This window comes from Malus sylvestris, chromosome 10, assembly GCF_916048215.2.
Source record: "Malus sylvestris chromosome 10, drMalSylv7.2, whole genome shotgun sequence".
Lineage (NCBI taxonomy): Eukaryota > Viridiplantae > Streptophyta > Magnoliopsida > Rosales > Rosaceae > Malus > Malus sylvestris.
This window is the reverse complement of record NC_062269.1, coordinates 10,429,185-10,451,373: the sequence shown is the minus strand read 5'-3', so window position 1 is coordinate 10,451,373 and position 22,189 is coordinate 10,429,185. Positions and strand designations below refer to the sequence as shown.

Here is a 22,189-nt window from a genome sequence, read left to right as displayed (position 1 = left end):
TTTACTTGTAAGTGAGAGCTTTTAAGTTCGATTTTCGTGAAAGACGAATTCGACCACATTATTGCTAACACATTATGACTCTAAGTCCATTTTTCACTCTCTTAATATAGATAATATCGTTTGTTCAGAGATCAGAGTGGGGTTGTTGTGGTGGTTGGGGAGTGGGGAGAAGGGGCCTGAGTGGTGGCAGCAGCATGGGTTTGGGAGTTGAATAGCTATATGGGTTTGGGTTTGAATATCAATATGCATCGATTGAATTCAATTCATTCGATATAATAGTACAATTCTTGTTTAGAGTATTTATTTTTGCATTTAAAACCTCGAGTATCACTTGTATAAAAGGAAAAATAAACATAAAAATCATCCCAAATAGATCACAGATCATATACGTCTTTTCCCAAAGAAAATAAAATATAGCAGCATATATGTGAAAGTGTAAAATTAAATAAAATGCCAAAAAGTTCCATTGCCGGGAATCGAACCCGGGTCTCCTGGGTGAAAGCCAGATATCCTAACCGCTGGACGACAATGGATTCCTTATTCATTGGTCTCACAATATTTTTATTAAATATATGTTCACAAAGCAGTTCATAACCTGGGTTTTTTTTTTTTTACTAAATCCATAGACAAACTAGATCAATTATGTTGCCCAGAGTTAATAAGCATATATAGATGAACCAATTTTCAACCATAGGCGCAATGGCGGTTTATTGCAATCACTAAAAATAATAATACTTATACATCTTGATGCGGGTTTCCTAACAATTGAGGGTTTTACCCCAATAATGATATCATTTATAAGATAGAAAATAAAAAAAATCCAATCATAGGCATTGTTAACCTAACCTGTCAAGTTAAGAAATGTTTAGCGTGACAATTAGTAATTTTGCAAGTGTTGGTTTGAATCTTCCTCTTCAACCTACTCCTTTTGAGTTCAAACTATCCCTCATTCCCCTAGTTTAGATAAATTTAAGGTATATTAGCATATCATTTATCATAAAAAAAAAATGGTAGAATGTGAATATAAGTTTCTTTCATGACTAACTTCTTTTGGAAGTTGGACTCCATAATTTCATCCTTTAACGTAGCTTGAATTTAGTAAGTTATTCAATCTAATCCAATCCCAAACACCAAACATGAACAAAGTGTAATTGAATCAATTGTATATGTACAATTTTCATTTCTATCAATTGTCAACAAGAGAACTTTATAATTTTCTTCCTAGTTAGTTAGTAATTGCTTATAGCATGTTTGTGATTGCGCCTGTAATGGTTAAAAGTACGTTTTGATAACTAACATCATTTTAGTACTACGTTTAGCAAAAAAAAGTTTGAGTGTTTGTGAGTTATATTAGCACTTTCAAAGAAACACTTGCATGGTTCATTTGAAAATGTTTTTAAAATAACTTAGGTGCTTTTGGTAAAAATAGATTTTAGAATAAGCATCAGATATGTGCTTTTTGCAAAAACATTTGACTGTTTTTCCAGGATCACTTAAATTTTTACTACGAATCGGTTTTAAAAACACTTTTAAGAAGAACGCTTTCAGTTATTTTAAAAATAGTTTTCAACAAAATATATTTTTATGTAGGGCATTATAAAATGTATACTCCACTTCCCTGGCCCCATGCCATGTTTCTTGGCAAAGTAGCAATTGCCTCACAATGCAAAAGCAAATATGATATGTCCATCAAAGGTTGGAATCTAGTTCTATTGCTACTTGGGCTATCATTGCTGCTGACAATGCCAGGTGCCCATCAATCGAACAATAACAAAAATGTTGCCCACTCTCGTTCAAAATGATTGGAGAGAGGGAGAGCGCGCGCATAGCCACAAAATCATTTCGGTTGAGTAGGAGGGTAAAATTTTTGGAGTTGTGGTAGCTGACAGTCGCTTAAAGATGTCAAAAAAACGGTTGACGTTCACTCAAGCGCATAAACGATGGCAGTACAATTCTGGGATCGGGAATTGAAGTTTCATTTGCATGTCGTGTGCTTCTTTCTTGTTCAGCAACGAAAAAGATTGTTCTCTATGAAATTCAGCTCATGATACTCCTCCAACAAAGTAAAGTCTAAATACCGCTAAATAATTTTCGGTTAGAGGTAAGCAACGCGGCCGAAAAACATTACCACTGGGCAACTTCTAGTTCAATAAGGCGCCCGCAAAGATTTCACTAGCCACATTGTTTGCGAAAGTTGGATGCAGTCTTCAACATGAACAAAGCTCTAACTCAATCCAATCAATCCAATCAATACCGAGAGTCGAACGGTGGTACAAACCCCACAAAATTTCCACCTTTGTACCAAATACATACGCGAAAACAAAACCTTATTATGGTAGAGTTCTTACAGTTAATAAATATCCCAAATAAAACTAGGAACCTTTACAATTAAACGGCTACATATATAAATTAAAAACAACAAAAAAGCACACCAATACATTAAACGGCTACATATATAAATTAAAAACAACAAAAAAGCACACCAATCCCTTATTCCTTGTATCCAATTGATTTCTAACCTTAACGAATCCGTTATTCGGTATAATATTAACTTTCCCTGCTTCCACAGGTAGTCATGTACTTCCACCAGTGTAACTGCAAGCATTATAACCTGCAATCAATTCAAAGACGTAATTAGCAAGAGTTCCGAAACAAATCAAGCAGAATTTTTTTCACAGGTAGTCATGCTGGTTTTGGAGATGTTCCATTTTTTCACCGGTATAAACCGCGTGAAAAGAAAAATGCCACAGTTTTTAAGTAGTGCAATCATTCACAAAAGTTGTTGGATTATAAAGAGAATGGTTATCACCACAAAAGTCAAAAGATTATACACTTTTACGTTTCTAATCGGTCACTTTATAAATTATTATCCCAGAAAGTAAATCACCCTTTATGTTAAGTGTGTCCTCATCATGGAAAACATGGGCCATTTCGATATGTGCTCGTGTTAAAGAAAACTTACTGGGATTTGAGGATGTGAGCATCGCAGTTTGTGAGAAATCGCAATTCAGAGGAACTGTGCCAACAGTATGATAATACAGATTCATGGCATAGGCAGCATGCGATGCAACAGTGTTTGGGTCGAAACAGGCGCCTCCTGGTTGGATTGCGCTGCAATCAATACCATGGCCGCAAGCATAGTCAAGATTTGCCTGCAATTGAGCATCAGAAACGCCGGATTTGGGCACACACCACTGTGCTGAAGTAGGCTTGGGTGAAGGAGACACCGTTGGGGTTGATGGAGTCTGAAGGATAGAAATCCAAGGGTTATAACTAATCATGCGTATTATAAAGCATAGAATATTAGGCATTATAAGGTCCGGCCAGATACAGGACATGTTATGTTCTCATACGTATTGAACGGTCCATATAACGAATTATCTAGATTTGCAGTCAACAAATATAACACATAAAAGTGATGTGGTAAGAGAACATTTTGCTAGAAGGTTTTAAATATGTCACCTGGCTACTCTTTGTGAGACCAACTTCATATGTCGCAGTTAGATCAGGCTTGAACAGACCAAAGGATCGCTCAGAGGCTGGACCAGGTTTCAAATCCTCATCATAGAGCGCAAAGATATAAGTCTCCACAGATTTTCCAGGCATCAACGGAGTTCCAACCATGGATCTAAGGTGTGCAATCAGATTGCCATTATACGCCCTTGCATTCTCCACACTAGTTCCAACTTCGTTGCTATCTCCATGGTATGGCCATCCAGTCTCAGTGATCAAAATGTCAATGTCCTTGAATCCAACTGCATTCAAGGCTGACCGCACAGCATCAACCTAGAGAAAGTAAAACTTCGTCATTTATATTACTGCATCAATCAATGACTTCAAAAGCATAAGGGTTAAACCATTGGAACTCTCTAATTAGTTAGCTTGTCATTAAAATTTTCATTGCAAGAAAAGAAAACACTGCACATAGTTCAAACAAGCTATGCATTTACTAAGCAACAGAGAAAAAAAACGCCGTTCAATTAACGATATACCAAAAGGAAAATACTTCAAAACTCGATTTCATTTTCAAATATTCTTTCCAATTCTTTCACATGGGTAGGACCTATGATAGTGCGATACAATGGTAAAAGATTGAGGTCTGTCTTACAGCATCATCCGACCGCAAAAGATTCGAATGCTATCTCAAAGATCTGCGGGGAAAAAAACCCATTGCTGCTAAAGTTTCACTAACATTTTCTCCTATAGGAAGAAATAGGAGGTTTATACTTTTATATGGTGGTCCCAAATTAAATTTTTGGTTCTATGAAACAACAAAATTTGTCTAGGTTTTTTTTTTCAAATACATTGGACTAAATCCAAAGCCAAAAGAAATCATGGCCTCATCTAAAATTATTGTGATGGGCCACTAGCCAGCCTGTCACATTGTCACCATCCATCAATTGCATATAGAAGGTAATTTCAATGATCCCATCATGTCCTTGATAAAGCAAAGGACAATAATACAAGAGTAATATGGATGACGCTAATTAAATGACCGTTGAAATTGGGGTTTCCAAAAACCCTCATTTCCTACACCTAAACCTTATTATCCATGCTTTTTATTAAGCTTTGAGCATTTCCAAAAGAGATGTCAAAATATCCAAATCAGCACTAATACTAAAAAATAAGGCAACAACAATGTATTCAAATCGAAAAGCCAAATCTAATGTGACATGACATGAATTGACAGCCCACACCCTTGCTACCAAAATTGACAGCAACTTCAATTTTTTTTTAATTGATTATAAAATGCATTTTATTACGTTTTAAAACATTTATTATAATAGCTTAATGTAATAAAATAATAGTTTAATTTGACATATTGGGTGAAAAACAACAAAAAAACAGGTCAAAGTGCAACATAGACTGTCAAATTAAATTTTACGTTCATAATTAGATGTTCAAGTAAAAGACCTAAAAGTTAAAGATATGGTAATATTATATTAATTGATTTATTCTACATTTTCTTTCATCTAGTTTTTCAACTAATCCTCACACCCCACGTTGTCTAATTTTCTCTAATCTACTTTTGACTCTAAACACATGCAGGGTGCATATTTGCCTCAAGTGTTTGGTTGGCTACAACAACCGACGTCTTTTAGATAACGAAAAACTATTCCAAATAATAAAAGTACTTTTAATACTCTATCCATGCTTTCCATAGAAGCACCTACATGAAACCCTTCTCTTGATTTTAGCTTCTAACAAAAGTGCTTATGTGCATGCTTCTCAAACAAACCGCAAAGTGAACGCCAATTACCAAAAAAAACCATTAGTTCTAAACTCTTACGTCAATGTAGTGGACTCATGATTTAAAGACTAACGTGTGAGTCGTCGTATGACGCAAATCGTAGTCCGTTGACGGTTGACCCACGGGTCAATTTTTCAACTGGGCCTAGATCCATTCAATAAAAAGCTCAAATCCGGCCCACTAAAGTGTAAAACTCGCTCACCTGAGCATCGAACATGTTCATGTACTTGATTCCGCTCCCCGAGTCGACTCGTCCCGCGTTGGGTTGGAACAAGCAAAACGCCAGCGTTTCGGGCCTCGGGTCGCTCTGGTAAGCAAAAAATGGGTAGGGGTTGACCGCAAACGGTGATCCATTGTCCCTCTGGAAGGCGAGAAGTCCTTTGAGAACGTCCTGGAATCCCGGGTTGAACTGACCGGAAGATGGCGGGTCGGACTGGGCTAAAACGGCCATGGAGTGCACCGTGGAGACCCGGACCTTGCCGCCGAGAGACGCGGCGGAGAGGGCAGATAGGACATTTCGCATGGCGGGAAGGAGCTGGGAGATGAGGCCCTGGTCGTTCGATAGGAGAACCTCGTTGCCGACATTGATGAGGTCGATTTTGCTGGCAGGGTAGAAGGGGAGGACGTTGGAATTCACCCACTGCGCCGCCGCGTTGGGATCGGAGGCGAGGGCCGGGATGTCGCCGTTCGAGGCGCCGATGGCGATGGCGATGCCGGAGCCGGCGAGGGCCTTGATTATGGCCGGGTCGGCGCCGTAGAGACGGACGCGCTTGATGGCGGTGGACTGGAGGAGTTTAGCGGTTTCAGAGGGCGGCGGGAGGTTGTCGGCGACCTGGCCGTAGTTGACGCCGATGAAGGACTGTGAGTCTGCGATCAAAACAAACCGTTTTAGTGGGGTTTTTCCCTACTTACGATGTGAGGTAAGTAACGGAAGGTTTGGTGGAATTCGAGCAGTGCTAATAACTGTGCTCTCATGAATTCATTACGCAAAACTTTAACAAATTTTATATTTTTCTCGGGAAAGTAGAAGTAATTACGTACCTGCGGAAAGGAAAGCGGTGAATGAGAGGAAGAGAAGGAGGATGGGGAAGTGCGAAAGCGACGACGCCATGGACGATGACGATGAAGTGTGTCGACAGAAGGGATACTAGTGAGAAGCTGTGTGCTGCTTTTGTGCAGAGTGCGGAAGACGACGGAGGAATATATAAGGAAGCACCGGACTTCAGACCCCAAAACAAACAAGATTGAGGGCAACGGTCAGAAAGTAAGCAAGGTGACTCTGAACTCAAGTGCTCACGTGCGATGGGACCCCACCTGTCTCTGACTCTTCTCGTTGACGTATGCCAAATATTTATCCATTTTTATATGTTACTTGTATGTTACGTCTAATTAATGAGATATTGTATTTGTTAACATGAGTTAATTTTTTCTAACAAATGCTTTTTCAAACGAGAAATGTCAAGAAGACTCTTTGAAAATGAAATTTTCTAACACTTCACAGTTAATGTCAATTTTTATGCTAATATTATAAATATTATGTCAAAAATATAAGATGACGGATAGTTTATGGATAGTTATATTTTTGAAAGAGTATCCTTAGCATCTCTTTAAGGAATTCGTTTTAACTTTCTACTATTCTCTGCTGGCCTTTTCTATTTAATTTTAAACTTGTCTTTCTCAATTTATTTCTTCAATTTAATGGCGAAAAAAAGGTTAATGACTATTAACTCCAAGAAGAAATCGAGTTTTGATAGCTGATATATGAATAAGGATAATGCTAGGAACATTAAATTTGTAAGTTAAATGATGTGTTAGTAATAAGAAACAAACATGTTAATTAATAATCTAACCATTGACAACCACAACATTTAATTTACAAATTTAGTTCAAAATATTTGATCTCCCTAGTTGTTTAACCAAATTATTGTATTAGATTCAATGTTAAAACCTTAAATTCTCATTGGAATAAAAACATGGGAGTTTGTTATTATCATTCCCAAAGAATCATTGTGCACTCCTGCTTAGGGTTTAGTTTGTGGTTACTTAATCTTTTATAGAAAGGTGGAGTCTTAACTATGTTTGGTAAATGATTAAAAAAAAAAAGTTTTTTTTTTTTTTTTTTCAAAATCATATCCAAAACAACAGAAAGCAGAGCAACTCTAGACATGCTTTTTTTTTTTCTTTTTTTTTTTTCATTGGAGGCGGGTGAACAAATACCAATTAATGCAACTTTTATATCGACAATCCTACCCCAATCTTAACACTTTTTTTTAGCTAAAAACACTTTTATTACTATAGTATATCAAGCAATTTTGAAAAAAGCACAACAACACCAAACTAGCTCTTAGTATTATATTCTTTCGAGACTGATGGGGCTGGAACCCGCAGCTTCCGCCTTGACTAAATTTTTTTATCGAACAAGGTCAAATTGTGTCAGCTAAAACCCTCACTCGATGAAATGACTTCTGCAAACCCTTGAACTAGATAAAGGTGTACTTGGGTGAAGTCGTCATTTCTAATGAGAGATAGGGACAACGAGGGAAGTGAAGAAAGTTGAGATTCCACTATAAAATCAATTGGCAATATATATAGACATTAGCCTAACTTATTTATAAGCTCATGCAAGATCTTTCCTCCTATCAATGTGAGGTTTATTCTCAACCACAAATACATGAGGTTTTTACTTTATTTTGAGTTATTATCACAAATGATCTCTAAAATTGACCTAACTCATCACTGTAGTCCATTAATTTGAAAATCGATCATTTTCGTCCTTAAAATTGACCTAAAATATTAACTTGATCCATGCCATCTAGTTTCGTTAGATTTTCTATTAGTTTGTTGATGTGACAAGATATGAGCGGGTAATCTGGTGTTGTGCTCATTGTCATTGACAATACTTGTATTTAGGTAATTAGGAATAATGTCGTGGAGTTGATCACTCATATGGTAGTGATTCTATAAAATTAACTACAGAGTTTTTTTATAACAATTTCATTTTGAGTTATCGTTGTAAAATAAATATTGGAAAGTAGTTGGATTGACTACTAGAGTATTCGCACGCGGTTGCGCATAGACTTTCAGATTTGGTTGGGTGTTGGTCGGTCTTGCCTTTGGAGAATCTCAGCGTCATCAACCCACCTACGCTGACGGTGGAAACATGGAATTCCAAGTGCAAAGGGACTTTTTGGTCGCTGAGAAAGTTATTCTTTCACACTTGCCGCGAAAATGCAAAGGAACTTTTTGAACAAGAAACTTCCCCGAGGGGTAAACTAGCACTCGTACACCCGCAAAGTTCTTGTGTTTAAATTCAGGACAACAGCAAAAATATTATCATTTATATAACTCTACTTGAATTACGTGACTTGTGCTCATAAACATTTTTGTTGGAATTGCGATAATTTAGGCGTGAGGGGAGTTTCAAACCCCGGACACATAAGTAGAAACTCAATACTCTACACTAGGACATTAGATATTAAAATTGAAGTGTTTCATAAAAATGTAACTGAAAGTACGACGACGACTCCATATTGCTTGAACTATAAAGGAACAAGTTTGAGATTGTTTTTAAAATGGTTAAAAGTGTTTTCTGCAACCAAAAATGATGATTGCATTTGATAGAAATTTATAGAAGAACTGTCCTTTATACAAGTGGTTTTAGGAGAAGAATATGCCAAATGCTTCTTCGAGAAACACTAAAGCACTTGTAGATTTTTAATAAAGAATTCAAAGTTTGTATATTTAAATCATTTCCAACTCATTGAGATTAGTCTAGTGGTGGCGATGGATAGAATGATGGTTGTTCTTCTAACTGCTTTTTGGAATACACTAAAAAAAAAAAAAACTTAGGGACATATGAAAATACGTTTATCCGTGTTAAAATACTACCAACCAAACCTAGATGAGTATAACCGACAGATATACACACACGGTGAGTTTCAGGTTTGTGTGTGTGTGTGTGTTAGATGATGAAATGAAAGGATGTAACGTGTAACGAGTGGACCTCCCAAACTTATGGTGTTTGCTTTGCTCAAGGAAGACTTGGTGAAGGACTTTGAAGTGAGGAAGACTTGGTGAAGGACTTTGAAGTACTCTGCAGTGAGTTGCTAGCTGTAATAAGTCTGCACTGGCTAAAATGGATGGATATGGAAAAGGCCACGTATATACATGAGGACTTTATGCAATCTATACCAGGTGGTGAAAGCAAGGGCATTAGGCTATCTCTAATCGAGGGTTAGCCAGATGGCTCGTTTTAGCCATTTGGCCTTCCAATATATTAATATTTTAATGAACAATATAGGGTCATATTTGCTTCCATCTCAAACTGAAGGCCAAAGGGCCATATGACTCGTTTTAGCCCTGTCACAAAAAACCATCTCCAATAGAGAGCCAAATGGCTATAGGGCCAAACATAATTTATTATTTAAATTTAAAAACAACAACTTAAATTTAAAAACAACAATTTAAATTTGAAATAAAATGAAGTGAGATAGTATGCGAGGGTGAAAATTATGTGAGAAATGATGTAGAACTGACTTAGGTATTTATATTTATAGAAGAAAAAAAAAGGTTTAAATTCATAACAAAAAAAAAAAATGTAAGGCAACGGCTAGCTGCAGTCAGTTAGTTGTTGTATTCAAAATTTTAAATTATTTGTGTCGATTATAACTGATACAATTGCAATTCAAATTATTATTCGTGTCGGTTATAACCAACACGATTCTGTCGAGTCAAACTGATTCCTGCGATGCCATTTATATTCAAATTAACTGACATGATTTCAATAATAAAAATTATTCATGTTGGTTATATCTGACAGGAAATCCGACATTTTTACACAAAATTTTGGCGCCTGGTTGGCGGGAAGGAGCCAGCCCTCTGGCCCTTTGGCCCTTTCAGATTCCATCGAGCCTACTACGAGCCCTCTGGCCTAGCCCTCAGTTAGAGACGGTTTTCGAGCTATTTTCAACCCTTTAACCCTTTGGACCTTTCAGTTGGAGATGACCTTAACCTCCAACCCAATAAACCCTCTCCAGCAGTCCATAAAGCAAAGGCAATTGGTGAGCCAACCACTGCCTCCTAGAGCTAGAAACACCTTATTTTGTTTCGTACAAGGGTGACTTATCATATTTAGAATCACTCTGCGACGTGCTCTGTTTACTATTCTTTCGTACTCTCTTCTCTTTACCACGTGATAGGTCAGCGAAGCGTGAGCAGGCACGGATAAGGAAACGGCAAACAGTTTGACCACATGCGAATGGGCAACGACGAAATGACAAGATGAGGTGCTCCGGGCACCCCCGAAGAAGGGTCGAAGGTTTTGAGCTTGTAGGGGGAGGGGGAGCGGCCCCCCGGGGGAATCCAACGTGACAACTTTGCGAGGTTGAAATCACAATTGTTTTTGGTGGAAATTGAGCACAAACCGTGGCGAGAAAAAAAAAACAAATCAAGAATGTGAACATATACAATAAAAATAAATAAATTGGATGCGTCTCGCATACCAACTCAAATGCATCAAATCTAATTCGAACTCCAAGGTTAAGTGAATTAGGCCGGGAATAATACTAGAATGAGTGACCTCCTAGTAAGTCCTTTAGTTTCATTCAGCTAGCACCTCTAGTCTGTTTGATGAATAAAAATTTCATCCAACTTAGATTTTTCAAATGTGAATACGTCCACAAATGGGAAACGTGAACTTACCTAATGAATTGGACGAAAGCGAAATCAGAACGAAACTGCAAGGACAAAACTGTAGAGATGAAAGAAAAATCCAAGTTTATTACTAGGACTAATAGTGCAATTTGGCTAAATCATTCTCCCACAATATTTCCTAATGTCATTTGTACTAAATCATTCACTTGTACTCACTAAAGGAGAGCTTGAACCTATGTACTTGTGTAAACCCTTCACAATTAATGAGAACTCCTCTATTCCGTGGACGTAGCCAATCTGGGTGAACCACGTACATCTTGTATTTGCTCTCCTATCTCTATCCATTTATATACTTATCCACACTAATGACCGGAGCAATCTAGCGAAGATCACAAAAAGTGACCGTTTTCGCTACCTAGGATCTATCTTGCAAGAGAACGGAGAATTAGATAGAGATCTCAACCATAGAATACAAGCTGGATGGATGAAGTGTAAGAGTGCATCCGGCGTGTTGTGTGACCGTCGTAGGCCACTGAAGCTCAAGGGAAAATTTTATAGGACGACAATAAGGCCAGCGATGTTGTATGACATAGAATGTTGGGCGGTGAAGCATCAACACGTACACAAAATGGGTGTAGCGGAGATGAGGATGCTTCGTGGGATGTATGGGCACACGAGAAATGATAAAATTGGGAATGAGGATATCCGAGGTAAAGTAGGAGTAGCCAAAATTGAAGGAAATATGAGAGAAAATCGGTTCCGGCAGTTTGGACATGTGCAAATAAGGCCTACTGACGCTCCGGTTCGAAAATGTGACTACGGGACAGAGGTTCAGGGCCGAAGGGGTAGAGGAAGACCTAGGAAAACTTTGGAAGAGACCCTAAGAAAAGACTTGAGTACTTGGATCTAACGGAGGACATGACACAAAACCGAGCGCAATGGCGTTCTAGGATTCATATAGTCGACCCCACTTAGTGGGAAAAGGCTTTGTTGTTGTTGTTGTTGTTGCGATAATTTAAGCGTGAGGGGAGTTTCAAACCCCAGACACATAAGTAGAAACTCAATACTCTGTACACTAGGATATTAGATATTAAAATTGAAGTGTTTCATAAAAATGTAACTGAAAGTACGACGACGACTCCATATTGCTTGAACTATAAAGGAACCAGTTTGAGACTGTTTTTAAAATGATTAAAAGTGTTTTCTGCAACCAAAAATGATGATTGCGTTTGATAGAAATTTATAGAAGAACTGTACTTTATACAAGTGGTTTTAGGAGAAGCACCTGCCAAATGCTTCTTCAGGAAACACTAAAGCACTTGTAGATTTTTAATAAAGAATTCAAAGTGTGTATATTTAAATCATTTCCAATTCATTGAGATTAGTCTAGTGGTGGCGATGGATAGAATGATGGATAGATTTTTAATAAAGAATTCAAAGGATGTAACGTGTAACGAGTGGACCTCCCAAACTCGTGGTGTTTGCTTTGCTCATGGAAGACTTGGTGAAGGACTTTGAACTTCTCTGCAGTGAGTTGCTAGCTGTAATAATTCTGCACTGGCTAAAATGGATGGATATGGAAAATGCCACGTATATACTTGAGGACTTTATGCAATCTCTATCAGGTGGTGAAAGCAAGGGCAACAATGTTAGACCATTTTTAACCGAGGGCTAGCCAGATGACTCGTTTTAGTTCTTTGGTCTTCTAAGATATTAATATTTTAATTAACAATATATGGCCATATTTGCCTCAATCTCCAACTAAAGGCCAAAGGGCCATATGGCTCGTTTTAGCTGTGTCACAAAAAACCATCTCCAATAGAGAGCCAAAGAGCCATAGGGCCAAACATAATTTATTATTTAAATTTAAAAACAACAACTTAAATTTGAAATAGAATGAAGTTAGATGGTATGCAAGGGTGAAAATTGTGTGAGAAATGGTGTAGAAATGACTTAGGTATTTATAGAAGAAAAAAAAAGTTTTAAATTCATAACAAAAAAAAAAATGTAAGGCAACGGCTAGCTGCAGTCAGTTAGCTGTTGTATTCAAAATTTTAAATTATTTGTGTCGGTTATAACCGATACGATTGCAATTCAAATTACTATTCGTGTCGGTTATAACCAACACGATTCCGTCGAGTCAAACTGATTCCTTCGATGCCATTTATATTCAAATTAACCGACACGATTTCAATAATAAAAATTATTCATGTTGGTTATATCTGACAGGAAATCCGACACTTTTATACAAAATTTTGGCTCCTGGTTGGCGGGAAGGGGCTAGCCCTCTGGCCCTTTGGCCCTTTCAGATTCCATTGAGCCTACTACGAGCCCTCTGGCCTAGCCCTCAGTTAGAGACAGTTTTCGGACTATTTTCAACCCTTTAGCCCTCTGAACCTTTCGGTTAGAGATGGCCTTAGCCTCCAACCCAATAAACCCTCTCCAGCAGTCCATAAAGCAAAGGCAATTGGTGAGCCAACCACTGCCTCCTAGAGCTAGAAACACCTTATTTTGTTTTCGTACAAGGGTGACTTATCATATTTAGAATCACTCTGCGACGTGCTCTGTTTACTATTCTTTCGTACTCTCTTGTCTTTACCACGTGATAGGTCAACGAAGCGTGAGTAGGCGCGGATAAGGAAACGGCAAACAGTTTGACCTCATGCGAATGAGCAACGACGAAATGACAAGATAAGGTGCTCCGGGCACCCCCGAAGAAGGGTCGATGGTTTTGGGCTTGTAGGGGGAGGGGGAGCGGCCCCCCGGGGGAATCCAACGTGACAACTTTGCGAGGTTGAAATCACAATTGTTTTTGGTTGAAATTGAGCAAAAACCATGGCGAGAAAAAAAAAAAAACAAATCAAGAATGTGAACATATACAATAAAAATAAATAAATTGGATGCGTCTCGCATACCAACTCAAATGCATCAAATCTAATTCGAACTCCAAGGTTAAGTGAATTAGGCCGGAAATAATACCAGAATGAGTGACCTCCTAGTAAGTCATTTAGTTTCATTCAGCTAGCACCTCTACTCTGTTTGACGAATAAAAATTTCATCCAACTTAGATTTTTCAAATGTGAATACGTCCACAAATGGGAAACGTGAACTTACCTAATGAATTGGACGAAAGTGAAATCAGAACGAAACTGCAAGGACAAAACTGTAGAGATGAAAGAAAAATCCAAGTTTATTACAAGGACTAATAGTGCAATTTGGCCTTAAAGAAACGTAACTATTTAGAAGTACAGGCAAACACATCTCAAAATAATGTAGAAGGTGACTACAAATATATGATCAGGAACAAAAAGATTGAGATAATGTATTACAAGCGAAAAAACATCGCTACAACACTCATCTAGAAACAATCTTCCAAAAACAATCATGCAAAAGAATCTCATTTTCCATGAGACATGTAAATCAATCATCTAGTTTGATAATCCAACAAACCGCCGGTGAGATTGATAAGAGCATAACCCACAAGGCTGGGAATGTGCCACCCTTATAAAATGAAGGCAATTGAATAAAGGAGAAAGTAGAAAGAAGAACAAAAAAGCCAATCCTCAATCCATCCTAGTATTCTCTTCTTCAAGTACGAGATAATTGGTATAAAAAGAGTCCAAATTACCCTCCGGCTGAGTGAGAGACTGGAGTAGTTTCAAAGCGACCATCCTTAAACATATGAATAAACTGTTCCGGCAAAGCATGCTCCGCCTGCAAGATAAAAAGTGGTAAACTCAAGAAATCACATAACATTTAGTGTTACTTTGATTAGCAAAGATGCATTTCCCATGTAATGCATGAATTTAGGAAGGATCCTAACAGTCAGAACGGACATGCAACGGTTGCAACCCCATATTATATCATACTCCAAATAAAGAGAGTAGAAAGTGAAAAAATAGATTTAATGGAGTGAAAGGAAGCATCAGCTTCATGGGAGCAAGATAAGAGATAACGATCCTACTACATTGGAGTATGTACCCAGAAGCTTTTGGTGTACTGGTAAGTTAAAATATCATAGGGAACAAATACTAGCCTACAAAACCTAAACCTAAATATCATAGGGTACCAACAGATAGGCTTGCGTCTTAAGGCTCTTCTGTACAAGCCAGTAGCCATATCTCATACAACAAGGCATTGCAAGCCAATATCATCATCCAACTAAAAGAACATAGTATTCCTAGCATTAATTACGTGAACCAACTAACCCTAAATCCCACGTTCCCATCTAAGTTACTGGCGAAGTGGCTGGAAATATTTCAACAGGATTTGAAAAACACTAGTACTTCATATGTTGAGCATCGACACAAGAGATGAAAAAAACTTTCAGGCAACTAAAGGACAACTGTCCAACTGTTGCATACTCCGTTTTTTACAATGAATATAAAAAGGTAGCTTAAATTTCAAGCAGAATCATGTATTATTTATATACAATAAGGTCCGGATATTGATACAATTCCTCTAATTATTCTTTCTAATACAATACTTCAGTAAATTTCGATTTATTTATCATATTTTATTTTAGTTTTAGTTTTCTTCTACGAAATTTCTTAAAAAATGAGGAGTCTTTTATGCCACGTTACAGAGGGCCTTTTTCAGAAAAATCTGTCGTCCGGGTGCTTTACCTGGACTAACTAGTAAAAAGCCTAGAGCCAGAAGTGATCTTAGAAACCAATCGTGCCCCAGAAAAAAAATCTCAATATCATATTCGTTTAGAAGAAAAACAAAAATTAATTTCAAGCAGAATCGTGTACAATCTGGGTAATATAGTCAGTAATGGATTAACAAGCTACTTCAGCAAAGCATTTAGTAAACATAAAATTTGAACCATCTCTACAAATAACATATGTGGATATGCTCCCCAGACCTAAGAAGTTTACTGTGTCGTAGGCCAATTATTTAGGTATTCATAGAACTATCTAAACACCTAGCTTGCATTCCAAGATAACTTGGAAGTTGCAGGGAAGAACAATCAAGCAAGTCTTGAAAAGAATCAAATAAATATAAAATAAAAGACAAACATGGAACATACCCAATCACCATCAGCTCCAGAACTGGGTACCAATATATTGACCTCACTGGACTTAGCAGTTGTTATAGATGCCCCCAGAGCATCTTTGCTCAAATAAAATTGGCAGCCAGTTGTGTTGTCCACTGAAACTGTAGGAGCGGAGCCCTGGAATAGCATACGATGAATGAATATAACAAAGATCACAAGATGATTTTATATATCACCATATAAGAAGCCACTGAATGGTGATATTTGGGATGATAAATGTTGCCAAAATTCAATTTTCATGTCCTAGAGTCAAATTGCATATAGGCTTTATAGCTAAGATCATACAGTGGTTTTATATAGCATTATAAATGAAGCTACTGCATAGAATTATGATTGGCAACACTGGAAACATCCACCTTCATGTCTTAAAATCGCTGAAAGTTTCATGAGATGAATTCTAACCTGGCATTGCACCTCAACACGGTTGCAATTTACGATCTCACAAGCAGCCACAACATCCTTTGTTCACAAGAGAACACACAATTAGCACAGATACATCAATATGAATTGCTTCATTACTAATCTTACACTAACCGTAAACAGGACTCCCATGTTAGCGCATTTGTCGATGGTAATGTTGTTTACTTTCCCTGCACATTGTGCAAATAATTGTAAGTTCACATGATTTTCGTACAATGACCCTACTACTTTCTTAAACCTGACAGCTACCTATTTACATATGACATAAAAGTTTGTAAGGAAAGGCAATTTAACGTTTAATATATTTATACAATTGAAAATAAAGTTTTTCATACGGTTAAAGTACCTTGAATTTGAAGAACAGAATCTTTGCACCCAAAAATATATACAGACTGTTTTGAATCACATTCACTAATAACCAAATCTTTCTTCGCAATCTGATTCTCAACAACCCACCTGCCAGGGCATAACATGACAAAAAACAAAATCACTTGCTGCTTTTACTCCCTCACATGAAGTTTTAAACATAGTAGAATGATCATGTGTACTCACTTGCGACCCATTTGGAGCTCAAACTTTGGTGGTCCTACTTTAGCAACAGCAGGTGAACTCATACGACTTTCCTTCTCATGGGTACCAACAACGCCACTTCTGTCAGCACGATTCTTTGTCTTCATATCAGCTGTCACCTTTCTCAGACCTAGGGGACACAAAAACCAAATCAGCACTGTCCAACATGTACAATTTAATGACAAGAATAAAAATTACCTGAAGTCACAGGCTTTCCAGAATTAATCTCTTGGAAAACAGCTGCCATCCCTTCTTTGGGGCGAGATGATGAAGCCTGTGAAGTTTCGGAGCTAAAGAGTGATGCTGATGGAGGAGGTGGAGGAGCAGGGGCACCTGGTGCAGGAGCTTTTGGTTTTGAAGAAGCAGCAGTTACAGCTTTTCCGGTTGAACTCCAAACTGGACCCAATGGATAGAAACTCTTAACATAATCTCTTAAACCAGGTAAATACAGTTCCTTGAGAGCTTTGGCCCACTCTACATGATTTGGGTCTTTGGTTTTATACTCCACAAGAATCTGTATAATCACGAATTACTGAGTCAACACCCACTCACTGTAAAACTTTACTTTGATGCAATCATTACATGATTGGTGATAATTGATAAGTGCTGCAAGAAAAAGGACCTGTGTGCAATTAGAACATGTGATTCCAGGACATGCAGTTCCCTTTATATAAATTACCAGATTCTTACAGACGTGCATAGTACCTTGTTGCAGTAGAATTCAGCCATCTGCCAACTTTCTTCGACATGTGCAATAGGCATGCTCATACCTTGAAAGAGACAAAGCACAATAAGGCATTTGAAACATAAATGAATTTTCATCTGTCTGTAATGCAATATAACACCGATTGATTTTCCTTACCACATTCCTTCCCTGTATATGCAGTCCATGCCAAAGCTGAGAGACTGTCAGCAGCAGTCTTCGAGTGATTAAAAAAATCAGACCGCCTCCCTTCTGTCAAAGAATTTGCCTTTGTGATGGCCTCATTCAGTGGTTTCAGAAACTCAGCTAACCCTGCATTGTCAGGTTTCTGCACAACACGGAACAATCCAATTAACATAATTATTTCATTTCACCAGCCAACTTACAAGATATAGTGCAGTTAAACTAAGTAACCTCTCTCACTCCTGCTACTATCAACACTAAAAATATCTACAGAATAGCATCATCAATCCTTCAAATTACCCCCAAAACATAGCAACACTAAATTCTGAACAGAAAATTTCATTGTGCAAAAGTATTTTGAGAAAGAGAAAAGGAAAGCACGAGTGCAGTATACCCTTAGAGATTCCTTTACCGGTTTATCTTTTCCTGATTTTCTGCTAACATTTCATTGTTAATTTGCTATGGTAAGGCAACCAAATGTTGATTCCATCTTTCAAAAGCTTGTAACTTTTAATTATTCTTATTTGATATTGAAAAAAGTACATAAACATCGGATCCAAACCCAACAAGACAGCACATCTCATTCAATGTCCTTTACACAATCGATCACATTTACGACCCGATTAACATCTAGCATGAAATACACTGTTTCTTAACCTCAATTCCGCAATCTAAAAGCTAAAACGTCATCTCATTTTACATTTATAAATCCGAAATTTTCAACACCCAATGAAACCAAACAATAAAAAACGAAAAAGAAAATCCCAAAAACACAAAGGCATCACAAGCGAGACTGACCTGAGTTTGCTTAACCTGGATAAGCAGGTCCTTCTGAGTAGAAAAAGCTTGCTGGAGAACCTTGGTGATGTCCAGCACCTGCCCCCCAATCTTCTCAGCTGCGGCCGAAACCCTACCCAGGTACTGCCCAATCAGATCCTCATAAGCCACAATCGACGGATCCAGCGGCGCATCCTGGAAACCCCTGGCTGTCGCCGACCCTCCACCACCGGACAGCGACAGCGCCTCTAAGCGCGACACAGCCGATTCCAGCCTCTGTATCAGCTTCTCCTCCATAGCCACAAACCTCAACCGCACTCTCTCTTGCACACTCTCGGTCTTTCTCTCTCTACGGTGAGATTAGATGCGATTGTTTGGTGCTTTTTTCTTTATTTTTGGAATTTTTGGAATTTTTGGGGGTTTTTCTTATTTTCTGACGCTGAAAGGTGAAGAGGGAATTTTGATTTGGCGGGTGTTAATCCGAGCCTTCCCGGTTTCTTTGGGGCTTCAAGCCTTCAAGTTTAAGCGAGACGTGGGGACACCTGGCGGAAGTGGAGCGAATCATGGCCGTTTGTTCGTGCGTTGTTGTGGATCACCTGTAATTACTTTGTGTTGTAGTTAACATTGTTATTCGTTAGGGAGAGAATTCGATTGCAAAGCAAGTTTTAGCAAAAGACTCGGTAGGCACTCGACAATCTCATCCCGTCATCAATTTCAATGGAAAATTTAAATAAGGATTCTCCATAGACTTTTTGTCAAGAAAATTTTATTCTCAAGACAATCTCGTCGATCTCTTCATCTAGTCATTACAGAGATCCAATTTTCAGATACTTGCTCAAGGAATTAGAATGCCTAACTCGTTTGATTTATTTGTCTGGTAGATACCAAGTTAAGCTTAATATACTTTATTTCCCTTAGTTGAGGAGCATTTGTCTTACTGGATTTTGCTAACCTGACAATATTTAGCTGGGCACCTAACCTAGGTTGGTAATGTTGAGCGTCGTTTGATTTCCTCAAACTTAGACTTTGCCCTTCTCAGCTTTTTATCTGAGACTTTGGGTTTTGTCCTACTTTAGGTTTAACCTTTATCAATAGTTTATGAGTTTATGTTTCCTTAATGCAATCTTAATCTAGATTCGTCAACAATCATCCGAGAATACCTGATGCGACTACTTTTTAAGCTTTACACACTCAAGGGGGCGTGTTGTAATTAATATTGTTTAAGAATGTGATTATGTAAATATAAAAATAGATTCCAATAGGAATAAGGGATATCTAATCCCTCTATGACTTGTATTACTTGTGAGACAAGTAAAGCCCACCTGACTAGTATAAACAAAAACATAAGGCTAACAAGGAGCATGAGTGAATAGATTCGCTAAGCTCTCTCTTTTTTCTATCTCTTGCCGTCCCTCTCCTACTTTCACTCTCTAAATTTTCTTTCAACAATTCACTAGTTTTTGTTCAAATGACAATGCTTCGACTAGAAAACAAAATTGGAAAAAGTTTTTAGGAAAGAGAAGGTTTTCTTTCTTCTACTTTTGATATCAGTACAAGTTTTTTTTTTTGGGGTCAAGGTAGGTAATAATCATTAAAACGAAGTCCAGACAGACGAATTACATCGTACATAACCTTAGAAGGAACCGACATATAGAAAGAAGACCCCACTTATGCAAACAAAACATGACAAAATAGTACATAAATGAAAGAATACAACTATGTTTTAGACCAAGAAGATTAGTCCTCGACCTAAGGCCAAAGGTGGCAAGTAAGAAAAGCCTAGAAGCCTAGGTGTTAGATGACCCACCTCAGCTACCTAGAAACCAAAAGTGGCCGGCAAAACACACCACCAATTCTGCACCATAAAGTAACACTTGTTCATCACGACGTCATGCCATACAAAGCCCTTCAATTGCCCTAAATAATAAATAAAGCTAAACCACCAACATACACTGTCCAAATACCTCAAGCAAATTGAAATTTATCACCAATTAACATACAAACCGAAAGAAGCAGCCAAATCGCAACTATATTCATTGCCCGGGGACCATCAAGAACATAACTTAACACTAACAAAGTAAGCCATGATAATCCACGACCCCAGGCATCCAACACAGTGGGTCAAGCACGTGTCAGGACATCCCCTACCCCGAGGTATGAGGCATACACACCTTTGAACGCCACATGCGTGGCCATTTACCCCAGCATAGCACACTTGATACCGAAGCCAAAGCCAAGGCACCCGGATTACAAGCCCACGAAGAACATGAGCACGTTTTGTTGCTACCAAGAGCATAACGGCCATGACGGCGAGAAGTGTATCACTCTTCGTGATCGTATTGAAGCTTTGGCACATGAAGGAAAAATTGATCAATTCCTCATTCACCCTCCAAGGGATAACCGTAACCAACGCCAGGTAAATGTGATATATTCCATAAGTGGTGGCACACCCATATCTAAATCTTCCAACAGGGCCATGAAAAATAGTGAACGAGCTTTAAGGTCTGGCCACCAACTGTTTCACATGGAAGACATCAGGGGAGGTAAGTATCAAAAGCCTAACTGGGATCCAATATGTTTCTACCCTGAGGAAGAAAGAGGTATCATCTACCCTCACAACGACCCACTGATCATGGAAGCTCACATAGCTAACTTTGAAGTACGACGAATCCTGGTAGACACGGGGGCTTCGATCAATATCATGTTTACTGAAGCTTTCTATGCACTTAATGTAGCTGAACACTTGCTCGACTGCTCGATTTCCCCTCTGATAAGCTTCTCCGGTGATATCGTGCAACCTTTGGGGAGCATACACTTACCTTTCACCATTGGTACAGGCCCTTACACAGCTACCATTACCACTAACTTCCTGGTGGTTGATTGTCTAACGACATACAATGTCATATTCGGACGCACATGCATTAATGATCTCAAGGCCATGGTATCCACACATATGTTGTTGATGAAATTTCCAACCCCCTATGGCAATGGTTACATCAAAGGAGATCAACTTAGTGCACGATCATGTTACAACACTTCGGTCAAGCAACAGCGTCTGCATGTGCCCAAGGAAACCCTTTCTATACATGACCAAGTCATAAAGACCAGCCCAGACGAAGCCAACTTGGATCTTCACGGTGGCAACGGTCAACCCGACGATCCTCGAGATGACTTTTTCACCCAGCAAGCACAACTCGCTGAAGAGTTGGAGAAGGTCTCTATCTCAAAAGATTATCCAGATCACATGGTGAAGATTGGTACCACTTTGTCACCATCTATTCGGTTGGCATTGATCTATTTTTTGCAAGAGAACACTGAGGTCTTCGCCTGGTCATATGAGGACATGCCAGACATCTCTCCCGATATAATCTGTCATCGCTTAAGTATTGACCCCAAGACCAAGCCAGTGAGACAAAAGCGAAGATCTTATGACGCTGAACGGTACGAGGAATGAAGGCAGAAGTTGAAAAACTCAAAGGCATAGGCTTCGTCCGCGAAGTCAATTATCCAACGTGGGTAGCAAATGTTGTCCTTGTTAAGAAGAATCCGACCAAGGAAAATCTCATGCTCCAAA

At 38.4% G+C, this 22,189-nt stretch overlaps 2 protein-coding genes and 1 non-coding gene across 3 annotated transcripts; all 3 read right to left on the bottom strand.

The window, feature by feature from the left end:
* Nucleotides 1-461: 461 nt before the first annotated feature.
* On the bottom strand, nucleotides 462-533 carry TRNAE-UUC (transfer RNA glutamic acid (anticodon UUC)). Its single transcript has one exon. It is a non-coding gene; the product is annotated as a tRNA-Glu (tRNA).
* A 1,727-nt stretch (nucleotides 534-2,260) lies between these two features.
* On the bottom strand, nucleotides 2,261-6,498 carry LOC126586387 (glucan endo-1,3-beta-glucosidase 7). The gene is made up of 5 exons (XM_050251228.1): nucleotides 6,293-6,498; nucleotides 5,454-6,118; nucleotides 3,463-3,786; nucleotides 2,963-3,245; nucleotides 2,261-2,611 (listed from the first exon to the last, which is right to left on the bottom strand). The coding sequence occupies exons 1-5, from the start codon at nucleotides 6,360-6,362 to the stop codon at nucleotides 2,574-2,576; spliced, it is 1,380 nt and encodes a 459-aa protein (XP_050107185.1). The 5' UTR covers nucleotides 6,363-6,498; the 3' UTR covers nucleotides 2,261-2,573.
* A 7,577-nt stretch (nucleotides 6,499-14,075) lies between these two features.
* LOC126586386 (cyclase-associated protein 1-like) lies at nucleotides 14,076-19,196 on the bottom strand. The gene is made up of 10 exons (XM_050251227.1): nucleotides 18,637-19,196; nucleotides 17,815-17,983; nucleotides 17,658-17,722; nucleotides 17,151-17,466; nucleotides 16,935-17,082; nucleotides 16,729-16,838; nucleotides 16,497-16,552; nucleotides 16,365-16,421; nucleotides 15,936-16,079; nucleotides 14,076-14,617 (listed from the first exon to the last, which is right to left on the bottom strand). The coding sequence occupies exons 1-10, from the start codon at nucleotides 18,910-18,912 to the stop codon at nucleotides 14,528-14,530; spliced, it is 1,431 nt and encodes a 476-aa protein (XP_050107184.1). The 5' UTR covers nucleotides 18,913-19,196; the 3' UTR covers nucleotides 14,076-14,527.
* Nucleotides 19,197-22,189: the final 2,993 nt, after the last annotated feature.